The 25801-nt window shown below is 37.7% G+C and overlaps 2 protein-coding genes across 5 annotated transcripts; one reads left to right on the top strand and one right to left on the bottom strand.

The window, feature by feature from the left end:
- Positions 1-137: 137 nt before the first annotated feature.
- Positions 138-1315, bottom strand: sfr1 (SWI5-dependent homologous recombination repair protein 1). The gene is made up of 3 exons (XM_079855574.1): positions 995-1315; positions 465-797; positions 138-380 (listed from the first exon to the last, which is right to left on the bottom strand). The coding sequence occupies exons 1-3, from the start codon at positions 1088-1090 to the stop codon at positions 189-191; spliced, it is 621 nt and encodes a 206-aa protein (XP_079711700.1). The 5' UTR covers positions 1091-1315; the 3' UTR covers positions 138-188.
- Positions 1316-3701: 2386 nt separating this feature from the next.
- col17a1b (collagen, type XVII, alpha 1b) lies at positions 3702-25780 on the top strand. Of its 4 annotated transcripts, none has more exons than XM_079855552.1 (57): positions 3702-3836; positions 5006-5066; positions 5299-5346; positions 5541-5648; positions 5770-6039; positions 6133-6180; positions 6273-6302; positions 9167-9214; positions 9487-9627; positions 9822-10007; positions 10286-10357; positions 10457-10531; positions 12223-12297; positions 12401-12553; positions 12960-13049; positions 13133-13177; positions 13277-13435; positions 13529-13768; positions 13901-13951; positions 14089-14115; positions 14230-14256; positions 14406-14468; positions 14875-14979; positions 15149-15193; positions 15416-15433; positions 15527-15580; positions 15675-15710; positions 15802-15837; positions 15937-15999; positions 16590-16625; positions 16728-16799; positions 16968-16994; positions 17133-17168; positions 17343-17378; positions 17492-17572; positions 17885-17920; positions 18035-18118; positions 18206-18283; positions 18470-18520; positions 18657-18719; positions 18812-18871; positions 19002-19028; positions 19167-19211; positions 19452-19529; positions 19613-19660; positions 20394-20507; positions 20791-20907; positions 20994-21110; positions 21200-21316; positions 21514-21618; positions 21731-21877; positions 22247-22378; positions 22600-22785; positions 24563-24724; positions 24823-24903; positions 25033-25113; positions 25294-25780. In XM_079855552.1, exons 2-57 carry the CDS (start codon positions 5012-5014, stop codon positions 25335-25337), a joined length of 4629 nt encoding a protein of 1542 aa, XP_079711678.1. In that variant the 5' UTR covers positions 3702-3836; positions 5006-5011; the 3' UTR covers positions 25338-25780. The 4 variants fall into 4 exon arrangements, with proteins under 4 accessions (XP_079711678.1, XP_079711677.1, XP_079711680.1 ...); XM_079855551.1 differs by having other exon boundaries at positions 20382-20507; XM_079855553.1 differs by having other exon boundaries at positions 3748-3836; positions 5791-6039; positions 20382-20507.
- Positions 25781-25801: the final 21 nt, after the last annotated feature.

Genomic DNA, 25801 nt, shown 5'->3' with positions numbered 1-25801 from the left:
ACAAAAAAATGTTTAATAAATTACAATACAGTTTAATAAACCTATCAAAATTCACACTGCAATGTCTTATAAATTCCACATATAATCTGGATATTTTCTCAATCCAAATGTTAATTAATGAATAACCTGGTCTGAAATGGCATGTTACAACCGGTTTAACAGTGTGAATAAAATTAATATAAAGACTTTCAGGTGTCTGTGAATTCTTCCTCTGTCCTATCAAAGTGCAGTAACTTGTCATCTAACCCAAAGTTGTCTATAAGCTGAGACAGACTAGCTTGTTTTCCCTCTGTGGGTAATTCACGTTGTAATTCATACAGCACAGACTGAGCACAGGATCTCCACTTGTCTATGAGCATCTGCAGCCGGATCAGGTCATTCTATGGGGAAAGAAAGAGCAAAGAGAAAAACTTCAACAACACCATCCTTATAAGTCAATGCCAATACTTCATTTAGATGTTTACCTTGTTTCTATACATCTGGACCATCTTTAATCTTCTCAAGGTTTCTGATCTCTCCTTCACTGCTTTTCTTAGCTCTTCGCATTGCTGAATCGAGTCGTTTGGTACAGTCTCGGCTGTGTGATCGTGTGAACAGTCTCTTTGCTCCCTCATATCATTCTGATTGACATCAGTATCAGTCTCTCTTTCCTCAGTCACGCTGTGCTTTGTGTCTCCAGGTTGTGAAGTCTGTGGTTGATTGTCATCTTCAATTTTAAGGCGTTTGACCACACTGAGGGGGGATCTGAATGAGTGTCGTGCTCTTTTTAACTTCTCCCTCAGTGAGGCACTCATGGACTGAAGCAAAAAACAAAACAAATGTCAACAAAGTATCAACAATAATCACAAAGCCAAGTAGTAGTACAGTAACTTTACCGTGTTTTTGTGAGTGAGAAATAACAATGGTGTTCAAGCTAACATTCTTTGCTAATGTTAGCTTAGTCTGAAACCAAATATTAGACATCAACTCAAAAAGCCAATAAGCTGTAACTTACCGTGGTTGCGCTGGACCTACTTGAAGAAGACTGGGCTGTATTCGGTGTAGTTTCATTAAAGTTAGCTGGTGTCAGTTTTATCGGGGTTGTCTCCATGATTCACACTATGTGAAATCGCTATGAAAAGGAGAAAACGGCTACATAACTCTATAATGACAAAATAATATATCCGTTTTGCTGGTGTAAAAATTAAGTCGGAAGCAAGACTGTATAAATCAGATTTTTCATCTGTAAAGTGATCAGTAGGCAGATGTTTTGAAATTGGTGCAAGTTCCATTTACTTCGTTGTCATTTCCGGGCCGTCTATACGTCATTGTCATTATCAAGAATCATGGGAAATGTAGTCTAAAATAACTGTTTTATAATATAAGTTAATAATAAGCTACATAAATAGAAGAAATATGCAATTATTACATGTCTAGTCTCTTTCTTTTAGTATAAAAAAATAATTGTTAGAATCCAGCACCTCATATTTCATTTATTATTTTTAATTCACAAAATAACACAGAAAATAGGTTTATACAGTACTGTGCAAAAGTCTTAGGGCACACTAGTTTTTTCACCCCAAAGAAATGGTTTTAAGCTAGTTATTTATATATTTTGTTTTATAAGGATTCTGACAACAGCCGATGCTCCACACGGAGGTCTGATCTCACCATCGAGTCCATCTGAGATTATATGAAGAAACAGAAAAACTGAGACTGAATCCAGAAGAACTGTGGCAACGTTTCCAAGACGCTTGAAAAAACCTACCTGCAAAACTAAAAACTATGTGCAAGAGTACCTGGACAAAAGATGTTTTAAACGCAAAGGGTGGTCACACCTATTGATTTGATTTAGTTAATTGTTAAAAATGAATAACAGTTAATAATAGTTAACTGATTAAAGTTAATTGATAGATTTATGACATTATTTTTGCATTTTTACACAACTTTTCACAGTACTGTAGCTTTGCAGGCAGGTTTCTTCAAGTGTCTTAGAGACGTTGCCAGTTCTTCTGGATTTATTCTGTCTCAATTTTTTCAGTTTCTTCATAATCCCAGACTGACTCGATGATGGTAAGATCTGACCTCCGTGATGATCATATACCAGCTGTTGTCAGATATATATATATATATATTACATAAAGAAAAGTAACCCATGGTAGATCTAAACGTATGCCTGGTTAAAGGGACTAATAGGATTCCAGAGATGAATCAGAGGTGAAATTGTTGACAGTTTGACTGAACCCATAAAGTCAAAAAGAAGGATGTTGAAATCAATGAATCAAACTCATGAATCCAGGTAATTATATAGTTTATATAACAAACAGCATTTTGGCACAAAATCATTAGGTAAATATCATGGATTCAAAGAATCATTGGGGGGGAAAAAAGGTATTTAAGGAACACAATTACAAAGAAAAACATCTAATTGCAAATGAAGATGATTACATTTGTAGTTTAGCTCATTCATTTTTTTATTCAACCCCGTGGCTGTTCTTCCTCTACTGGAAATATTTTATGTCTTGTTATAACTTGTGAAATCATAATTGTTTAATAGCTGTAGACTCATGCACTCTCACATTTTTCCTATATTCGAATGGGTCTAATACACTGGTCAGAGAGAGAGAGAGAGTGAGACATCCATTATGGGGTGGAGTTAAAGCTTTTGTGACTCATGTGCATTTTTGTATCATCAGGGTGTGGTCAGTGGGGAAAATACATCAATAGAAAAAGGTAAATCTCAAGAGAAGTAACAGCTTTTTCCCTTGGGAAGCTTGTATGTCCCTAAATTCCATTAGGAAAATTTGCATTGTTCTTTGATCCAGCTCCTCAGATGATTCACTGATAATAATAATAATGAGTAATACATTTACATAATATTTATTATAGCATTAAATCATATCTGTCACAAAAACCCCTTCCTATTACTGTATAGGATTGGCTAAAAAGGTATGCATGAACACGTGTACATCTGTAAGGACAGGGAGTTAAACTCTTGCTGGAAATGAATGCCAACAGTATCCTCATCTGACCCCATTTCAAATGTTCAGACTGTAAGCAGTTGACAAATTCACAATAAAATTATTCTAGTCATGTTCCTACAGTTTCATTAAAGACCAATGCTTCCTTTGAGGTATTTGAAAAGTATTTAAGCATGTTTTGATTCCCAGGAAATGCATGAGTCGATCAAATATACCTTGAATGCAGTGTATGTTGAAAGAAATGTCTGTCAAATGTTTAATGCATCTAGCACTTGTGCAATAAGAGACAAAGCATGACATTTTGAAGCCTGCTGAATGTAAGGTCTATAATGTAATCAAAGTCTTCATGACCTAACTTACAGAGAACATTATTTTACAGACTCTCAAATAAAACATTGGTTAAAATGATTGGTCAGCGGACGTTGAACAAAATGCATTTTCTGTTATGGTTACACTGTTATGCCAACAGTAGTAGATTAAACCTACTTTTTTTAAACTTAGTTTTATTTTTTCTAGGTGAAGTTACTGACGCACAGATAACTCATCCAGCCACACCTGTTCACCTGAACATGTCCTAAAGCTTTAGTTTGCAGGAGCATAATGAAAATTGTGATTCCTGAGGCCTGATTGTCTTCTTTCAAAGTCTGTCTGTGTTTACCTGCCAGTACTGGGGAGTGGCTCCATATAAAATCCTACCCAGGAGTCATGTGGAGACTTGCCTATCAAAGTAAAGAGAAAATCAGATAGAAAGCGGCAGAAATCAGGTAACAACATTCATTCTGCACAAGTGAGGTTCACAGACAGCTCTGAAGTGACCTTACTTTATCTAACATCCAGACAGCCAACCCTTTTCTCTTCAGATTCGAAGGATCGAAGGTAAAACACATTAACATCAAATATAGCCTATATTTTTTTTACCATATAAAAGTGAAAGTATAAATTAACCATAATAGTTGTTTCAGTTAGCCTACATGTAATTAATCATTTTGTATTGATCTGTAATTATTATTTTCTTAGATGCAGATTCTAAAATTATTGTTTTCTTATATGATTCTAACCATCTGTTGCTCTCCTGAAATACTTGTTATTTATAAATCCTGATGTGAACAATCAGAATTCTTTGTATCTTGGTTTGGTGTGGGGTTGCACCTGACTTGAAACTGGATTAAAACAGTAGAAAGCAAAACACCGTTATGGTTTTAATGATAAATAAGGGACCATTTCATTAATTATATCTGTGTAAATGTTTATTTGTTTTATTCTAAACTTCACAGTATGTGGGAAAGAAGTTTGGCTAAACCCTTTGCTGATTCTGAATTGAGTTCTGAAAAGCCCCACATGGACAAATAAAGGCATTATTTGTCTATGGGGGCCCATTCACTGAGTTTAGCTTTTTCATTGATGTATTGTGGTTTGCACGGAAACAGTAGCTCTTGCATTTGAAACTGAAGATGTAAAGAGGGTGGGGTGGTGATGAATTGCTTTACTCTCTCCACTGTAAATATGAGACTACCTGTACCTGCAAGTCTTTTGTTGGAACAAGTAATTGTCCCTTAGGCAGGTTTTTTCAGTTAAATACATTAAAGTTAAATACGGGGTTGTGCCATTTATAATTACTTTTTGGATATGGTCTGGAATAGTCTTCCATTCTTGCCTTGAAATCTGAGTAGAATATGCCAAGAAAGAGAACAAAATCCTTTTGTTTATCAGTGTGCACACATTTTACATTTCTTGTTAAAACTTATTTTGAAGGACATTCAGTCATGTACAATACAACTTTTATCATGTAAACGCAAGTGATTCTGTCATTTCACATAGCAATACATCTAGTTTAATTGATTAAATACTATATTAACATTTAAGGAAGTTGGCAATATATATATTTTTTGCAGTTATTTTGATCCAGTATATCCTACAGTTCAGCTTTGATAGAAACATCTTGAAGTCATCCATTAATTTGATATACAACTTTTTTTACAATGAAGACTGATTCTTCTTATCACACTGATTTTAATGATCTGTACCGTTTTGCTACATTTATTTAGCATGGAATGGATGATTTAAGGCAGCAAAGAAACTATCCAGGAGGAAGTTCAGGAGACAGAGGTAAGGATGTTTGAGTGTATTTAATTGCTGTGAATCTGCACCAAAATAGTCTGTGAGGATCTTTTAATTCAGAACACTATCGCCATCTATCAGTTCTGTAATGTTACTGAGAAGCTTGATTATTACACTGATGACTGATGAAGTGGCACAGTGGTATTTATACTGCTATATGTTTTTGACTGTCAAAGCAAGAACTGTTCACATTTATAAGACATATATTCTGAAAACACAGGCATCACTGAAACAATCTCTACTACAAGAATTACAGCTTTACCTCCACGTAAGTTATCCCCTCCCATATATATTTTATGTGTTCTCGTTGTGTTTTATTCACATTCAATGCCTTATTCCTCTACAGAATTTGTGCTTCAAGGGGAATTTCCTGTTTGTCATACTGTGAATGTAACTTGAGCATCTTTTCAATTTGAGGTAAAAGTGGATATTGCTGAAGTTTATTGTGTTTTTTACCTTCAGGAGGCTTCAGTGCATCCGCCAACAAGGGCATGTCAAGCATCTCTGGGTCTCCTGGCCTGGAGAAGAACATTTTGACTCAAAACAGCAGCAGTTCTTTTTTCTCATCCTGTAAGCCAATAAACCATTTGAGATTTCAAATAAACTTGTATATTAACTAAAGACAGAATAGACTAATAAATGTTCTAAGAATTTGTAAATGGCTAAAATTGTCCCTGCTTCTGTGACTCAGCATCTGTGGGGGTGAGTGCAGGTGGGTTAGTCTCTGGATCAAGGGAATATCTGGTAGAGGAGTCATCTGGGAGTAAGAGTAAGAAGGCAGGTGGTGCTTCTGGAGGATATGAGAGTGTCTCTGGATCAGGATCAGGATCAGGATCAGGATCAGGATCAGGATCAGGGCCGGGGTTGAGATCCAGCTCCACTGATGGCATGAGAAGAAAACAAGACTCCCCTTTGTTTCTGGAGAGAAAAAGCAAAACCACTCATTCACGTCGTTATGATGGTTAGTCACAGCTGAGAAACCTTAATTAAATAAACTAAATCATTTTTGTTAGTCCTTCATTATGCTAGCATGTAATCATTTTTTAAACTTCAGGAAGCTCAAGTGAAAACTCATCCCCAGAGTTCACAAGAAAAGACTATGGTAAGACCCTCAGCCACATTAAAAGGATTAACAGGATTTTTATGTGACTGAGACTAGAAATATCATCTTTTGTTTCATTGCTCGGTTTCCAGGTTCAACTAGAGGAAGGAGTCAAAGCAGGGGTGAGATTATTTACACTAATACAAATATATAAATTACTTTGCGTAGGTCATCCAGTCAAGTACTATTGTCATATAACATTTTTACTTCCAAAAGGCCAATAGTTTAAAGGAAAACTCCACCGTTTTTTCATATTAAACTATGTTATTCCCTTAACTAAGACGAGTTGATACATACCTCTCTCGTCTCAGTGCGTGCAATCAATCACTCTGGCGCGCGGCGACACTTTGATAGCACTTAGCTTAGCCCAGTTCATTCATTAGGATCCAAACAGAGATGACGTTAGAAGCGACCAAACACCTCCACGTTTTCCCTATTTAAATACAGTTACACGAGTGTTTACACGACCAAGTATGGTGACACAAAATAAAACGTGGCGCTTTAAAAGCGGGTAAAAAGGATAACTATAATGTATGGCGGAATAGCACTTGGGAGCACTTCGACTCGGAGCAGTAAAAAGTCACGTTGGTTCTAATGACAGAAGTGAGAGGGAGAGGGGGAGAGGATTTTTCAGGAGTGATGATATTACTGCGCCGAGTCTAAGTGCTCCCAAGTGCTATACTTGGTCGTGTAAACACTCGTGTAACTGTATTTAAATAGTGAAAACGTGGAGGTGTTTGGTCGCTTCTAACTTCATCTCTGTTTGGATCCTAATGAATGAACTGGGCTAAGCTAAGTGCTATCAAAGTGTCGCCGCGCGCCAGAGTGATTGAGTGCACGCACTGAGACGAGAGAGGTATGTATCAACTCGTCTTAGTTAAGGGAATAACATAGTTTAATATGAAAAAACGGTGGAGTGTTCCTTTAAAACCCTGCCCACCACAGACTTAATTCACAGGGAGTATTTCTGATTGGCTAAAAATGGTGGGCCACTCCCCAGTCAGGCAGTAGGGACAGTTCATTCATTGAATTACCAAACACATCTTTAATTTAGGCCTGATTCTTTCATTATCAATAATGTTTTACACAACCGATTCTGATTCGTCAATTGAAGCATTCAGCTGTCGAATATTTCTGAAAAATGACTATTGTCCATGTTGAAACTTTGTTCATTCAAATCAATATGCCATGTCCATGTACAGCTGTGGCTAAAAGTATTGGCATTGACTTAAATTTTGTGTTTCATAAAGTCAGCTGCTTTAGTTGTTGAGGTGTTGATTCACATTGCTTCTAGATTATTGCGCAGAGTGATCAGATGCATTTTAAATATCAAAAAGCTTAATTGGCCAAAAAATAAACTTAATCACAAAAACCCTTTTTTTTTTTTTTTTTGGCCCTGGCACAAAACGGCCAGCTAACATCATTTTACTAATCATATCATCAGCACATGGGAAAGTGTGAACAAGTACTAGTCAGAAGAAATCACTCTTGGATTATAAAATGATTGGATGATTGGATTATAAGAGCAGACTGATTGCTATAAAATGAGAGAAGAAGTGCTTCCGATCATTGTGTTCTTGTGTTAACAATGGTTACCTCCAAAAACAGACATGCAGCCATCATTGCTTTGCCTTAAAATAACCTCACATACAAGGAAATTGCTGCAAAGAATATTGCACCTGAAAGAACCAATTACCGGATCATCAAAACATCAAGGAGAGAGTTTCAACTCCAGAGTGTCCAGCAAGTGCCAGGACCGTCTCCTCCTGAGGAGTTGGCTATGGAATTGTGTCACCAACAGTGTAGAGCTTGCTCAATATTGGCAGCAGATGGGTATGAGTGCATCTGCACCCACAGTGACGCCAAGACTTTTGGACAACGGCCTGGTGTCAAGAAGAGCAGCAAATAAGCCACTTCTCTCCTAGAAATACATCAAGGATAGACTAAAATTCTGCAGGAAGAAGCTGATGACTGGTGCAAGAAAACTGATACAAAGTTATTTTCTCTTATGAAGCCCCCTTCTGACTGTTTGGGACATCTGGACATTCGATTGTCCAGAGAAGAAAAGCTACCATGTGTCCTGTGTTGTGCCAACAGTGAAGCATCCTGAGACCATCTATGTGTGCTTTTCATCCAAGGGAGTGGGCTCTTTCACAACTCTGCCCAAAAACACTGATGTGAATAAAGAATGGTATCAAAACATCCTGCAAGAGCAACTTCTCCAATTCAACAAACTGGTGGTGATCCTTGCATTTTCCAGCACGACGGAGCACCATGTCACAATGCAAGAGTGATAATGAAGTGCCTAGAGATCATTACATTGAAATTTTGGATCCATGGCCAGGCAATCTTAATCCCATAAAGAACCTGTGGTCAATCCTCAAAAGGCGAGTGGACAAGCAGAAGCCCATAAATTGTGATCAACTCCGGGCACTAATAAGGCAAGAATGGATCGCCATCAGGATTTGGCCCAGAAGCTGATATCCAGCATTCCAGAGTGAACTGCAGAGGTTATGAAGAAGAAGGGTCAACAACACTGTAAATACTGACTCTTTGCATAAACTGAATGTTTTTTTCCAATAAAAGCCTTTAAAACTAATGAAATGTTTTTCACATAATAGAAACATTTGAAAAAGTATCTACAAATACTGAAACAGCAAACTTTGCAAAACACAAAATTTATGTCACTGCCAATACTTTTGGCCATGACTGTGTATTTATTTGAAAAGTAGCAGTCTAATAAGCTTTATAATGTAATTTTCAGGCGTCATTATCACAAAATAAACACTGAAGGACACCGGTACGATGTTCAATGTGTCTCAACACTTGGTTTGTGGGACATTACTGATCAGTTCCATATATTAAATATACAGTATGTGCTAAATGTATGTGTTAGTGTTGAAATAATGACAAGACAATCATGTTCAAAATTCAAACTGTTTTCTCTCTATCACTATTATTATCTCTCTTTCTGTGTCTGTTTTAGAGACGGAAATCAGGACCAGACTGCAAAGTGCATCTCCCTCCACTAGATGTATGTTGTCTATTTCTCTTTAATTCAATTATTTCAGGAAATTAAATAAATCGAGATGTAACACTCAACGATAATTAAACTGCATTAAAAAACAAAAAGTGAAATGAACATAACTTTAACTTGGGAAGTTTACAAATTAATTTCACATGTTTTTCCCAGATACTCAAGGAAAAAGCTCAGAAAATATTTAGTTTTGTTCAACACCTGAGAGAGTGAACGTAAAAGGCATGTTTAGTCATGAAGTTGTGACTAATACAGTGCTGTTGCTATAGGGACTGAGCTGGATGATGTGAAGAAGCTGTTGAAGGGATCGCGCTCCGCCAGCGTCAGCCCCACACGCTCTCCCTCCTCCTCCCCTCTTCCTATACCTCGCAAGGCCACCACCTTAGACACCAAGATCTCCACCAAGCAAGGTAAGGAAAGCTCAGGCTGATGACAGATAGTAAAGCTTGATTAAACTGCAAGATATCTTTGTATTTAACACTCCTACCACACCTATGGTATGCAGAGCCCATTTATTTTCAAAATCCAAATTCCCCAGTTCATCTGTGCATAGAGATCTTGTGCTCATTGCCAAAGCGTTAAGACCTCCTTTCAATTTTCTCAGTCGAGCAATATGACAGCACTATTCTTGATGCTGACCTTGCCTCGTACACATGGAACTCCTCCACACTGCCCTCTACAGTTTCCACTGGACCTGGAGCTGGAGCTGCTTACGGCTTCCACAGCAACACCAACAACATGTCAACGGGAGCTTCGCTTGTCAGCAGCACATCACCATCCTCCTTATCAGGTCTGCATCGTTGATCACTGTTGACCTGACAATATAGAGAATTGAGCAAGTCATTAATCTAGTAATTGATTGAGGCAAACTTTGAACATAAATATGTAAATCCCTCAATATCACACCTTGGAAATGATTATTTTCTGGGGTGATTATAAATAAAACTGTGAAGTTGAACACATCAAAACATTCAATTGAAAACACAGTCCTCTAACAGACATACAATGGTATTTTTTATATACATTTTATGTACAAATTCATGTTTTTTTTTTTTTCTTGAATTACAGTGTATGGCTTCCACAACAATTTAGCTCCTGCTAGTGGAGTTCTAACTTCGAGTGGAGTTAACACAGTCTCAGGTATCCTCTAAGGCATATAATATTAAATAATTGTAATGACATTAGAAGACAATAACATTCCTTGTAAGCATGTTTATTTGTTTATGTGTGTATTTTTAGGATATGGAGTGCAGAAGAATTATTCGACAAGTCCCAACAGCACTTTTGCTGTTAGCACAGGCGTCTCCACTGCAGGTGTTTGTTATATTTATATTCTGTACAACAGGGCTCAACAATAAGAATGGCCCAGGGTCAGTGTGAGACAGTTTTGGGATAGATGATTGAATCGTCAATTGCTCTGTCAGGCCAATGCTGGATTGTCACCGTATTTTGCATTCATTAATCCTGTGTTTTTCACTGTTTATTACTTTTAGTTGAATAATTTAAAGATATTTTTCCCAAAGCCGAAACCTCACATTCAATTTGTTTTAAACTGAATTATTTTGGGTAAAGAAATCCTAACATTTTATGAAATTTATAAATATAATTTATATAAACATACACTACCATTCAAAATTTTGCGGTCAGTTATAGGGGTCTTACTTGTCTTTTGTTCACCAAGGCTGCATTTGTTTGTTAAAAATACAGTACACCAGTAATATTTAGAAATATTATCACAATTTAAATTAACTGTTTTATGTTAAATGCAGAGGTGGACAAAGTACACAACTTCCTACTTGAGTGAAAGTACAGACACTACTGGTCAAATATTACTCCGTTACAAGTAAAAGTTGTAAAGACCGATTTTTACTTACTGTAAGTAAAAGTACAGAAGTACTTGTTTTTAAAAGTACTTAAGTATCAAAAGTAAAAAGTAAATGTCAATGCATTGTTTTACTATTGTTGCATTGTTGTATGTATTACTTACAATATCTTATGCCCCTGAATCTATGCCTGCCTACCTACCCTCATATCAATATCAAATTTATTTCTAGAACACAGTTCCAGTAGTGGGATTAAATGTGAGATTGAATAAGTGCACTCAATAACGTCCACAATGGTTTCGGACACCCAAATGGCTGTTCCCTCAAATAGTGCCCGATTTAAAGTTGTTTTGTTTTTAGTATGAATATGTTAGCCTTACTGTTATCTATAAGCTAGTGTGCTCCAAAACAATGACAAAATTCGCATTTAGAAGACCAAACCCAACGTTGAAAATGAAAATCAGGTTGATGTCAGAATTCAACGACAGATTGACAATAATCTCCAACGTTGGACAGACATTCTGACGTCAACCCGACTTTCATTTCCAACCAAAATCCAACGTCTGTCCGACGTCGGGTTCTGACGTCAATCCGACTTTATTTTCCGACCAAAATGCAACCCTGCAACTAAAATCATCTCATGACGGACGTTACTACTTTCTACTCAAGGACCTTGACAGAATTGTAGTGGAGTAAAAAGTACGATATTTGTCTTTCAAATGTAGTTAGTGCTAAGTTAAAGTAAAAAGTTTCCAGAAAAAAATAATAGGCTACTCAAGTAAAGTACAGATACTCAAACAGTGTACTTAATTAGTAGCCTACTCAAGTAAATTTTGTTACAGTCCACCGCTGGTTAAATGTAATTTATTCCTATGATGGCGAAGCTGAAGTTTCAGAGGCCATTACTCCAGTCTTCAGAGTCACATGATTCTTCAGAAATCATTCTAAAAAAAAATCAGAATAAATAGAAAGTTCAAAAGAAACTTCTTTCGACTAGGTAAAAGTTTTTACCGTCACTTTTGATCAATTTATAATAATATGTTTTAATTTAGCCAGGACACGTAAAAATCATTGCTTGTAATCATTGTTTAAACAGGGACACTGTGCCCTTTTAAAAGAGGTGGCAAATAGATACTTGACATTTGAACATGATTATTTATTTGTTGATATGTGTATTTCTAGGATATGGTGTGCAGAAGAATTATTCCTCAAGTCCCAACAGCACTCTTGCTGTTAGCACAGGCGTCTCCACAGCAGGTGTTTGTTATAGTCACTCAGTAAAGGATTTATAGTTACTGTAGTTCTCAAAAGATGTAGCGATTGTCACATAATAAACAAGAAGACTTGGTGTCACATTTAGGAACTGGTACAAGGACCCTTAATGAGAATGTGTCAAAGAGATACCTGACGCTGGAGAAGGAGAACATTCCAGTGAAGAGAGACACCGACGAATTTATCCTGACCAAAGACAGTGGCAAGCACTTTACCAACAGCGCCCCCAATGGGACAGCAGGTAAACACAGGACTGAATGTTGTATTCTATGTTTTAGACTGATAGTTCACCCAAATATGAAAATTTCTCCTGTTGAACACAAAATAACATATTTAAAAAAATGTTGGGAACCAGTCAACCAGACAGTTGACGGCACCCATTGACTTCCATAGTATTTTTCTTCCTACTATGGAAGTCAATGGCTACTGTCCACTGTCGGTTTACCGACATTCTTTAAAATATATTATTTTGTGTTCAATAGCAGAAAGAAACTTATACATGTTTGGAACAACATGAGGGTGAGTAAATTATGACAACATTTTTATTTTTGGGTGAACTATCCCTTTAAAGTGATTTAAAATGCAAAATGATTGATGTTTTGATCTTCTCTAACACTACATATTGATTAACTTGATTGATTTTAAAGGGTCATATTCAGATGTTTCAGTGAAGAAGGAAACTATGATGACCAGCTACTCTGAAAGTGTTCCTGTGAAGTCTAGCTCTGGCACGCATTGTAAGGGATTTAATTTTCATGTATCATTATATTGTTTAATATCAAATGAATATGTGATTTTTAAAAATGTTACCCCTCCAAAGATGGATCTACATCAGTGTCAACAAAAGATAAAGCTACTTATGCAGGTAAATCTTTTTATTTGTGAAACTATTGCACATAATACTATAGAGTCACACTGTATAAAACTGGGAATCACCTGTCTCTTGATATTTGCGTTCTATCAGAGATTCATAAGGCTAAGCTTAAGGATGAGGATGACTGTAAGTGTGGAGGGGGCCTCTGTGGATGTGGGCCAAACTGCTGTTCCTGGTGGAAGTGGCTGCTGGGTTTTTTGCTCAGCCTCCTGCTGCTCCTCGGCCTTCTGTTTGGACTCATTGCTCTATGTAAGATTTGAATATCTAGATTAGAAACTTAAGTAAACATATGTGCTGTTGCATATAGTTTTCTAATCTGTTGCTAATCTCGTTTCCTTGAAGCTGAGGAGGTAAAGAAACTAAAGTCTCGGGTCAGCGCTCTTGAGGGAATATCTTCCTCCATGAATGCCCGCACAAGTCGTCTGTCTGCTCCTATTGATGACATTGACATATATAAAGATGCTGGAAGTAAAGCAGCATATGCTAATTCACTGGATTCTGCAGTTTATTCAGACAATTCTGTACTGCAGAGAAATGTACAGCAAATACTGAGAGCAGAGCTGCAGTCTGAAGCAATGAAAGGTACAAGTGAAAACAGTTCTGCTCAAACACACATAAACATCGAAACATACATTTTATAGAAATGCATATATTTGATTATTAAATGCATTTATATGCAAACACAATACTTATAATTTTTGTGTGTGTATCTAGCCTTCCTTGCTTCTTCAGTTAAAGCTGAAAGAGGACTTCCAGGGCCAAAAGGTACATCACATATTCTGTTTTTACTGAGCACACATTACAGAAAACCGAATTTATAACTTCTATTGAGATTTAATGGAGAGCAACCTGATTTCCTATCACTACCTCCATCACACCTTTACTCTTTTCATCACTTTCAGGTGACAATGGATCTCCAGGGACGAGGGGTTTGTACAGTTTTAAAATCAATTATGCTATCTGTAAATTCAATTAACTTTTTATCTTTTTATATTGAAATGCGTACAGTTGTAAACATGATTTTTTTCGAACCTGTTTTTCAGGAGACAATGGTTTTCCAGGGCTGCCAGGTAAGAACAATGCTTGGTCTTCTTGTAGAACTAAAGTCTTGACAGTTGTGCAGCAAAATTATATATATATATATATATATATATATATATATATATATATATATATATAATTTTATTTTATTTTTTTATTTATTTTTTTGTATCTGTAGGTCCACCAGGAATACCAGGAAATCCCGGAAGGGAAGGACAAAAAGGGTTGAAAGGAAGTGCAGGTACCTGAAACTTTACACGATGCTGTAATTTTCTGGAAAACCGATCACGATCATCCATTCTGTTTAAATCTACAATTACCCAAAAAGTTAAGGCTTAGAGGTTCAGATTTATATGCAGTCCATAAATGCTGAAGCTAACAGGTGCTATTGCTGTAGCACTAACAAATAGCTTTAAATAAAGTCAGTTAGTCCCACACTCCTGTACTTCCTCCATTCATACACTCCAGATTACAGCCTAGTCCCTTGCTACATTTAGGAAACATATAAGACACATTTCTACTGTGAACACTTGACTCAGTTCTGTTAATGCTCTTACTCTTTCTGAAAAAAGAATGAACCTTTTCTAAAGATGGAAACTTCATGGAACCTTGTATGCTAAAGTTGTAAACTAAAATGTATGTGATAGGTGAACATGGTGCAGAAGGACCTCCAGGATTCAGGGGAAGAGATGGTCAACCTGGACCCCGTGGAGACCCAGGACCTCCTGGAGCAGGAGAGAAGGGTGAAAGGGGTAAGAAACTGCATGTTTTGAGAATTTGGCTCTTGAAACACGATCTTAGCATTTAATTCTTAGTACTTAATTCACACAATTTAAGTTCTCATAAACAACATAAATGTGAGATTTAAGCTTCTGTTTTGATCAAATTTACAACGTGTTTGTGTATCTGTTCGTTCTCTAGGTATTCCTGGCTCTCCTGGTCAAGTTGGTGCACCTGGGCCTAAAGGTCAATACAAAACACAGTTTATATTATTATTTTTATTGTTGTTGTTTTCATTTGGGTAATAAAAGCTGATACAGTATGGTTTAAGATGTGAGTCATTGTGCAAATGCATTGGCATGAAAATATATACTTATGTATAAATGTTTAGCCTACCTAATCATTAAGCAGTAATTAATTATAAGTATGCGTTTGATCTTTGTTCTCTTTTTGTCTATTTTTCAACAGGTGCTAGTGGTTTACATGGTAATCAACTCTTTCTTTGAACAATTTTAGTGGCATTGTGTATTTGTTTTCATCATATAATGACATTACATGTGAAAAACATTTTTTGTGCAGGTGAACAAGGCCCTCAAGGCTTCAGAGGTGAACCTGGCACTGTCGGACCTAAAGGTGTGTAGCCCAATGTAAACTTGGTGCATTTTTAAAAAGCAATAAGCCTACATAAAATCGTAATGTTTATAGATTTTTTAAAAATTCTTTACAGGTGATAGAGGACTTCCTGGTCCACCTGGAAGTAAAGGTTTGTAACCACTTATATGTCAGCCTAACATTACCAATGTATTAATGAAGTCAATGTGAATTCAAGTAAAATGATGTGTGTGTTGTATCAGGTGATCATGGTGATTTAGGAGACAAGGGATTGCCAGGTATGTATGTTTAGACTGAGCCGTATCAAAGAACTTGATTCATTTGAGCCATGTTCACAAATATTTGATTCAGTGTTAAATCACTATACCCTTCATCAGGTATTCCTGGTGCTGCAGGACGACAGGGACCAGCTGGTGAGAAAGGAGCTAAAGGAGAACCAGGTAATTCTTCTTTTGCCATTTTAGAACACCTAAAGAACAGCCATAGGAAGTGATAGGAAGAAAATTGTGGATTGGGATTGTCAGAGTCAAAGGTTTTTCATGGGTTGCCTGTATACATATAAGCACTACCATGCATTCAGTCCGACATGCAACATCTGACAGAGCTGGATTTCTAATCGTCTTTAGAAAAATATTGTATTTTCATTATGTGGGTACAAGTGAGAGTGCAAGCTTTAGAAATTACACTACCGTTCAAAAGTTTGGGGTTTGTGCTACTTTATAAGATACCAAAATCATACCAACCCCAAACATTTATTTATACAGTTGTGTAAATAAAGTCTGTCTCAAATAGTTAGAAAAGGAAATCCATGAAAAATGTCCAGAAATTGTTTGTGATAATTATTTGTTATCTAAAGCGATTTCCCCCCAAATAATATCACTACATAATATCACTATATTGTATATTTACACTCAGTTGCTTAGCTGCATGGCACAGATTAAAGCTCCATTATTACCTGGACATCTTTAATGCAAATCTTGTACTGGTGTAAAATAAGTTCCCAGATAGTAATTCTGTCATTTCATACTAGGGCCTCAAGGAGCTGATGGTGAAAAGGGCCAAAGAGGTGAGTGGCATTTTCAGAATTTGATGATTTCAAACTAAAGAATGTTTTTAAATCTACAAATTTATTTTAATCTGTATTGTATATCATTTTGTTCATATCTAGGTGAGTCAGGCTCAATTGGCTTGCCAGGAATCAGAGGACCACCTGGGCCACTCGGTGATTCTGGGCAACCAGGTATAAAAGCATGTAGAAAATCATGATCCTCATTCTTAGAAAATTATCTTAAGCTGCATAGTTATAGCACAGTTCCCATCATTCACCATGTGATAAATATAATAACTAAAATTTGATAGTGCATTGAGTTTGATTCTCTATCTTTTTCTACTGTTCTCTTTGAATCAGGAACTCCAGGGATTCAAGGACCTCCAGGTAACCTGTCACGTAAACTTCATTATATTCTCCACCCAAGTTATGTGTTTTATTTTTGTGCAATTAAGATTGTTGTAAAATTTCTCAATTATGTATGAAGCTGTAATGGTGATCATTGTTTGTTTTCTTTTGTCATAGGCCTACCTGGCAATCCTGGTCAGCCTGGAGCTAAAGGTGCTTGTGTGAAAACATCAGTATTAATGAAACAGACTATAAAATCAATGTTTAGCTGCTTTTTGAAGTCTTCTATTTTTAGCTGTATATTTTGTTTTATTATTGGACATTATAATTATATAGGTACAACTATGCATATCAATGTCCTGATAAGTAATCTTAAAACGTTCACAGGTGAGACTGGTGAGCATGGAAGAGTGATCAATGCAGGTAAGATTAAGTGAAGCATTAAAACACATTTAACTGGTCACTGTGCACTGTGTGCAGTGTTGTGAACATGAATTGTGAGTAAATCTGAAGTGAAAAACTGCTTGATTTTGCAGCAGGTTCTAGCTCAGTGGCAATCCCAGGACCGCCTGGAAGCCCCGGTCCTCCTGGCCCAACTGGCTCACCAGGACTCTCAGGTATGCTCATAATCATAAACTGTTAAAAACAACCAAACAAAACCCAGATTAAAAATTCAGCCAAATCAAAATACCTTCCTCCTGTTAACCAGTAAACTCACTGTGCCAGGAACGTTTGTTGATTAAACACATTTTAGATATTATTAATAATGACAACTTGCCTGTCATTTTACATACATAAAATTGTGTATATTTTTTTAAAAAATACACCGAATGACATGCTTGACCTATTTACACCGTTTAGATACACGTTTATATATAAACTATATATTTATAATGTGACTTTGTGATACATCTGTTTTGTAATGCTAGGTCCCATTGGCCCTGCTGGACATCCTGGTCAGCCTGGTAAAATTGCATTTTGTATTTGGTGTTGCTATTTAATATTGTATATGAGTAAAATATAAATTATTATCAAATGACTTTCCATGCATCCATGCATCTACCTTGATTTTTGTGCAGGTCTTAAAGGTGATAAGGGAGATCAAGGAGAACCGGGTATTGTTGTGAAGACTGGTGAGACTTTGGTTTCCACGCGTGCAGAAAGTAAGTCTTTATTTGAACAATCTAATTTAAACATTAGTAGCTTATAGAAATGCATTCACATAATGCTTGTATGTCTGTCATTTTTAGGACAGTATGGGGCTGCAAATGTTGCTGTTACTGGACCACCAGGTCCTCCTGGTCCCCCAGGGCCTCCTGGACGTCCAGGTAAAGTAACATTATCCATGAAACAGGTTTTTTTTTTTGGCACATTAATTAAGTTTTAATTTTAAGTTTTCTTTGTGAAGTTCATGAAGTGAAGTTCAAGTTCATGAAATGTTAAAGTTATGGATATGACAAAATACACCAGTGTTTAAAAAACAATTTTAGATGTTCATTTTTAATCTCCAATAGGAGATTCCAGAGCAGGTCCACCGGGACCACCAGGTTTACCAGGCTCAGCAGGTAAGATGATGTGAAGCAGTACTTTACACAAAATATGACATCTTTCATTTTTTGGCCAATTGTACATCTCACTCTACTACTAACTCATACTCTATAATGGCATACTTTTCTCAACTCTTCTGTTACTGTGTAATAGGATATGGCAGACCTGGTCCTAAAGGAGACAAGGGAGATCCAGGAAACTTTGTGCCTAATTCAGGTTGGATTACAGCATATGCCTGGTATTTTACATTATTGTAATGGTGTTGTGGTTTTTGAAGTCTCACAGCTTTACAAATGCTGCCTACACAGGAACATTTTTTGCAGGACCACCTGGGCCACCAGGACCCACAGGGCCTAAAGGAGCGACAGGTGAGTTTTGTTGATTCTTAGTACTTTTCTTCCAACCTATCATCAGTGAAAACACCATGAATGTGAAATGTGATGTCAGAGAGTAGTTTAACTAGATTCAGATATCTAATGATATATATGTAAACTGCAGGTGCCCAAGGTCCAAGAGGATATCAAGGTAAGGGTTTCTTCTCCAACTAATTCTGAATATGGGTGACAAGAATTATATGAACCGTAAAACACATAAAATACTCAGATGGATCACCACATGCCTTATAATAGTGCTTTGTTTGCCATATGTGATATTATTTTTTAGGGGAATCAGGTCAGCCTGGCCTTCCAGGGAGTCCCGGTAGAGTTAGTAAGTTATTATTTTTTTTACACTCAAAGCAACATATTTAGTCAATAATGAGTCAGTTTTAATTATATTTTTGTGCCTGTGTTTAGTTGGTTTATGGCACTTAGCCTCTACAATACTTAATTTGCTGTTAATTTAAATATTGTAAATAGATTATAAAACATCTGACACAAAGAGGAACAGTTTCTAAGTGTTCATAAAAGCTATAATAAATATTGAATTAATCTTTATTTTACTCTTTAGTCTCTGAGTACGGTGTCGCTCAAGGGCCACCTGGTCCTCCAGGGCTTCCTGGACCGCCTGGACGAGAGGGCCGTAAAGGTAAATAACTTAAATAATGATGAGACATTGTATTCAGGTATATTAATATCTACAGTACAATAATTTGTCAAATAATTTCTCAGGGGATCCTGGAGTACCAGGTTTATCAGCATCACAAGGAGAGTCAAGAGGTAAATCTTAGTATGATGTACTGGATATGTATTAAAGGAATAGTTCACCCCAAAATGTAAATGTTGTCATCAGTTACTCACCCTCATGTCATTCCAAACCCATAAGCATTTATTCATCTTCAAAACACAAATTAGGATATTTTTTTATTTTTGGGTGAACTAACCCTTTAAGCTATTGACTTGTCTAACCAGTCTTTACCTCTTTAGTGAAAAAATTGTAACTGAGCATTTTGTTTGCTGTCACCGAAAATAAAACCATATTCATTAAAGGTGCATTAAGCAACTTTTCATGTTAAAAATACCTGTTTTTCTAACCCATACATGCTTAAACAATTGCCTGATGGGCTGAATGAGCCCTTCTCTGATCACTGCGATTGCCTCTATAATCCTGTACAGTAAAATAAATAAGAGGGATTCGGGCCGAATCTGAGACTGGGCGTGACGTCATGCGCGTTCAGTTGCAGTGTTGCAGTTTCATTTGTCGCCAGAGGGGGGCATAGTTCTGCAAAAACTCAGAGACTTGCTCTTTGCACCTTTAATATAAATTTACAAATTTGGATACCTCAGTGTGGGATACCTCATTTTGGAAAAATATAATGGACCCACTAGAGCTGTTTGGGAATAACACTGACCTCAAGTTGCACCACTATTAGATTAGTAGATGAGTTTCCCAAAGCAAAACAATGCCGTTACTCTCTGTATCACTTCTCATTGTCATCAGTCTCTGTATCAGGAGCAGTTGCAGTCGGGCCCCAGGGGCGGCCTGGTCCTCCAGGACCCCCTGGTCCACCCGGTGGATCCCATTCTGCCTCAGAGTATCGGCGTTACATCATGGAGTATATGCAAAGTGAGTACCTGTTTGTTTGGATCAGGGTTCACCAATCTCGGTCCTGGAGGGCCGGTATCCTGCAGAGTTTAGCTCCAACCCCAATTAAACACACCTGAACCAGCTAATCAAGGTCTCACTAGGCATACTAGAAACTTTCAAACAGGTGTGTTGGAGCTGGTTGGAGCTAAACTCTGCAGGACAGCGGCCCTCCAGGACCGAGATTGGTGAACCCTGGTTTGGATGATCACATTCCTTCTCCTGAAGGTCATTTCCTCATGAATGTGTCATGTTCTTTCCACAGGTGACAGCATGAGGCAGCATTTGTCTAGTATTCAGGGACCACCAGGTCCACCAGGTCCACCTGGAGCTTCAATGTCTGTAGAGGACATGGCATCTCGGGTCATCGCTTACATTCAGCGTAAGTTAAGATGGAATCTGTGCCGTTTAAATTGTATTTCTGTGTCTCCTGCTGCATTTGTAGTAAAATATATACTTTTGTTTCAGGCTCTGGAATCAGTGGTAGCATTACTAGCCAAGGTGCTCAAGGTCCTCCAGGACTTCCTGGCCCTCCTGGCCCACCTGGAAGTATAACTGCTGACTACATCATTTCCCTTTTACAGAGTGAGTAAACCATATCAGATCCACTTATGCATATATAGCCTTTTGAGTCTTGAATCTGGGAACTCACCCAGTGACTTTCTTCTGCTCAGGAGAAGATGTGAGGCGTTATGTGGTTGGCCCTCCAGGACCATCGGGTTCACCAGGGATTAGTGCTAGTACCTTTAATGCACAGGAAGTGGCAAACTATGCTATCAGAATAATGAATGGTGTGTCTTCAACCCGAATTCTATGTTAAAGCTGCAATAGATTGAATTTTGTCCCAGACAGCAACATAGTATCTGCCCAGATCCGGCCCACATCTGGTACACGTGGAATCAACATGTACCAGACGTGGGCCAGATCTGGGCCGACACTATTTTGTTGTCTGGGGTAAGTCCAATGTCATTTGTGAATTTGTTTTTAGATCAGGGTATTACAAGCAGACCTGGACCACCAGGCCCCCCTGGCCCACCTGGCCTACCTGGCCAAGCAGGTGCTACCTACAGCGACATAACAGCTCTTATTCAAAGTATGTGATTCTTTTTCAAATTTAAAAATCATTTTTCATTATGTGTTTTATAACAGTGCATGCACATGCGAAGGGTTTCCTCTCCTTAAATTCCCCTTGAATGTGTTTGAAGGGTCAGGGCTTGGGGGAGGCGTTGGACGTCCAGGGCCCCCTGGTCCTCAAGGAATACAGGGACCCCCTGGTCCGCCTGGTGCCACAGGAGGCAGCTCCTCTGCAGTCTCAGGTTACAGACTGGAGGACATCCAGCTCTACCTGCAGAGTGAGTTGTCCAATGAGTTATATTCTACTGTCTGAGGCCCTTTTTACCCCTGGTATTAGGATGTGTTTTTTCAGTTCCCCAACCACAAGTGGTCAACCGGTGGAGAGCAGGCAGTCTTTTTGGCTGTTTGGTGAACACATTGAGTATCAACACTATGAAAGCAGTCCAGTCGCATACGTTTTCGACTACCTTTGGAAGCAGTTGAAAGTGGACAAGCTCAAAATGTTTTTGACCATGTTTACACTTGTGTTTAATGCTGTCCACTTGTAAATGGATAGACAAAAACACATCTTAATACCAGGTGTAAATAGGGCCTTATATATACCTGCAATGTTACAAAAAATCATTATGTGATTCTGTGGTATTTAGAGTCTGGTTTTAGGGGACCTCCTGGTCCACCAGGACCCCAGGGTCCTCCAGGTGACACTAGGGGCCTTGAATCATATACAGGATCTTCTGCACGAGAACAGATCCGTGCTGAGCTGCAGGATTACTTGAACAGTGAGTGTCACTCACCACATGCTCTAATCCAGAAACTGACACCTCAGTGTAACTTTACATTGGACACTTTCACTTGGTGGATGTCTGACTGATTTAACAAGTGATCTCACTCCATTCTAGATTCTGAAAGTTGAATGCATGATTTGTTGAACTCCCAGATTTGTCTCACCAGTTTCTGCAAACGCTTTTACCACATCAATAAATAGTTTCATTTTTTTCAGGTGACACTATGAGGCGCTATCTTCACAGTCCCCCTGGGCCTCCCGGACCCCCTGGCCAGAAGGGCGAACGTGGTGACCCCGGACACAGTTATCAGAATGCCAGAAGCCAACACCGCTTTGGCACTGAGATCAGTGAACCAGTGGACTACTCCAATGTTGCAATAAAAGTAACCGATTACATTAAAAGTGAGTACAGTATCAGTCAAGTCATATGCACCACAGTTATATTCATAATGAAGCTGTAAAAGTAACTTAAATTTGTGTTTCTGAAAGAAATATCCACACATACAATGCAGCAAAAGAATTGAGTAATAATTTAGGTAAGTGTTGATCACAAGTGCTGATATTTAGTCCAAAACAAGTGACTGTCTTTAAAGTAAGCCATTGAGTCATTCATTTAGGTGATTTGTTCTATTCTCTTAGTACTTCTTCTGAATAATGACTTCATGTTCTATTTAGTATGAATGTAAGTCAGATCTTCTATATTTGTCATGTTGTCATTGTCATGTGACCTACCAATGTCAGTTGTGTCACTTCACTGCCATTTATCTCTTAGGGGATAGTGAATTGTCCATTGGATGCGCACTTCAGAATATCGACCGATGCAAGGCTGTAACCGTGGGCCTCATTTATAAAAGTACTACGCACAGATTTGATCTTAGAGTGTGCATACACTAAAATCCACAGCAACATTCATATTTATAAAAACGGTCTTCGGCGTGGAAAAGTGCTTAACGCCACAGTCTATACAGTTTTCCCTGTGGCAGAGAGTCTGCAGGTATTTGGAAATCTAAGCAATTCTTGCTGCTCGCCATTCTCAAGTAAAGAATTTAGATGCTGACTGGTGCACTTTTATATGTTAATGGCGTTAATTAAGGGGAGTTTACAAGATTGAAACCATTCAGCTGTGCACAATTTCAAGATTATTTGCAATTTATAAATTTCACATTTGGAAGAGAGACATACAAACCTTTTTTTTTTTGTGTGTATGTTCGTTCTCCGAATCACACATATGCACATTTGAGAAATGATCGTAAGATCAAATGAAGTCCCATGTCTTTAAAGATTGGGGAAGATCAAACCAGTGTTTAGGAGGAGGGTAATAATAATGGGTGTAATGGTCTTTTATTTAAGGAAATTAAACAAGTAAAGAATTTAAAGGCAAAAATAGCCTACATTTATTTTAAAGTAATCAATTTTAACTAAGCAAATATTTTTATTTTAAAAATATGCACACACTTGAATTTTTTGCCTAATATGCCTAAAAAAAAAGCTCTTTTAATATTTTTGTTGCCCCGTCACATTCAATTATGCATTACAAGAAGTGTTGTGCTGGAATTCATGCTCATCTTCTGTGAACATTAAAGCCTGCTTCTTTGACCGCTGAGACAGACCATATTAAAAATTTAACTTTCAAAACTTTTTTTTTCATCCTAACAACAGAGTGTTTTGTGTAATGTAGTGCAGGAAAGCAGCATCAGAAATCTCAAATATTTGGGGGTCCCCATCAATGTCTATGGTGGTTATGGCCCTGACTGGAAGTAGTAGGTCATCTGGGTAAATTGTACCTACTGTTTTACGAGTACTGTGAATTCGGGCATACTAGCCATTTCATACTGTTGTTTAGTCAACTATTTAGTAGGGAAGAATGCATTTTTGGTGCAGCCAGTTTTTATGAGTCACTTGGTAGATTCATTCAAAAACTCCACTACTGTGTGTTGGCTTAGTTTGGTACTACGAGTAGCCTATCTGGCGATGGTGTCTACAAAAAAAAGGCAAAATAGTTATAACAAAGCACTGTAATAAAAAGCAAATCCATCCATTTTTCCAAACCGCTTGTCCTAAGTAGTGCTGCAGGGATGCTGGAGTTAATCCCAGCTTTTTGGGCCAGGGAAACACAGTGAACTGATGGCCAGTCCATCACAGGGATAATAAGCAAACCCATGTCACTCTTTTCCATTAGATCAAGGTCTACTACAGGACCTGACAGAGGGATACTGGAGAACACAAGCAGGAAGGATCCAAGGACCTGCTGGGCCTCCTGGTCCTCCTGGCCCACCCGGGTACAGCCGTGTGATTGGTGCCTATGGGAACGTGACTGCAGACCTCATGGACTTCTTTAGAAGTCAGTGTCTACTTTTACTCACATATGCAGATTATAGATTTAATTACCACATTTGGCTTGTATTATTATTTATTTTTGCCTAAACATTATCTATTTAGCATATGGGACCATCCCAGGGCCTCCTGGCAGGCCAGGACACAAAGGGGACAGAGGATACCCAGGACCTAAAGGAGACAAAGGTACCAGTCATCATTGATTTAGCTATTCAGGACAAAATCAAACAGGAAATCAGCTAAAGCGCTGCCTGATTAAACATGAAAGTGAAGAGCTGTGAATATTAAGCTGTATGGTTTGTATGTGATCTACAGGGGAAACAGGGAGCTCAGGGATACCAGGCCTCCCGGGACAAAGAGGACTGGAGGGACCAAGGGGAGAAAAGGGTGAAAAAGGTTAGAATAGTATACTCATATATCCTAGCATGATGTTACAACGTATTCATTCAAAGTTCATTCAATATATTCAAAGTTATTATGTCACATCAACCAGCATCTAAAAATCATCAATGATGACGTATTTAAAGACATCCAGCAGGCACTCTGACATGCATCTCTCTCAATATTGAACTTTAGGTGATATCCAGACTGGTAGATGGGTACGGACCACTGGTGCGTAAGGGCTTTTGCAGCAGCACACTTTTGTGGATGCACTGACAGCGAAAATAAATCTTTAAGAAGATAAATCCATAAACTAGCCTCCCCTTATGAAGTAACAGTTTAGAGGCTTGTTTGGTTCCTATTTTATCACACTATACAGTTTTATATTCAAACCAATGCATGCAATATTATAATTCATACATTCAAAACGATTTTCAGCTTTACTAACATGGGTTTAAGACATCAGTCTTAGTCTTCATTATGCATTTAGCACTTGAAATGTACTTTTTATCCGATAGTGGGTAATTGCCTTTATTTTATGATTTAAAAAAAAAGAAAAATGTTTTTTTTTGTATTATATAAATTTGTCTATGGTGAAGTCTTGCAATGCAAACACACAAAATCAAATCAGAATGTAACGGATACATCAAACAAAAAGGTATTTTAAGCACCTGAGATAGACCATGTGATGTAACATGACTCA

This window comes from Squalius cephalus (assembly GCF_949319135.1).
Source record: "Squalius cephalus genome assembly, chromosome: 21".
NCBI classification, from domain to species: Eukaryota; Metazoa; Chordata; class Actinopteri; order Cypriniformes; family Leuciscidae; genus Squalius; species Squalius cephalus.
This window is presented reverse-complemented; position numbering and strand designations above follow the sequence as displayed.

What these genes read in the sequence shown, in the direction of transcription:
- sfr1 (XM_079855574.1), bottom strand. Translation starts at nt 1,090, where the DNA reads ATGGAGACAACCCCGATAAAACTGACACCAGCTAACTTTAATGAAACT. An exon ending in GTAGGTCCAGCGCAACCACG is followed by an intron (nt 798 to 994) that starts GTAAGTTACAGC and finishes TTTTTGCTTCAG; the next exon opens with TCCATGAGTGCCTCACTGAG. An exon ending in TCCAGATGTATAGAAACAAG is followed by an intron (nt 381 to 464) that starts GTAAACATCTAA and finishes CTTTCCCCATAG; the next exon opens with AATGACCTGATCCGGCTGCA.
- col17a1b (XM_079855551.1), top strand. Translation starts at nt 5,012, where the DNA reads ATGGATGATTTAAGGCAGCAAAGAAACTATCCAGGAGGAAGTTCAGGA. An exon ending in TGGAAGAGTGATCAATGCAG is followed by an intron (nt 17,379 to 17,491) that starts GTAAGATTAAGT and finishes TTGATTTTGCAG; the next exon opens with CAGGTTCTAGCTCAGTGGCA. An exon ending in GCTGCAGGATTACTTGAACA is followed by an intron (nt 22,379 to 22,599) that starts GTGAGTGTCACT and finishes CATTTTTTTCAG; the next exon opens with GTGACACTATGAGGCGCTAT.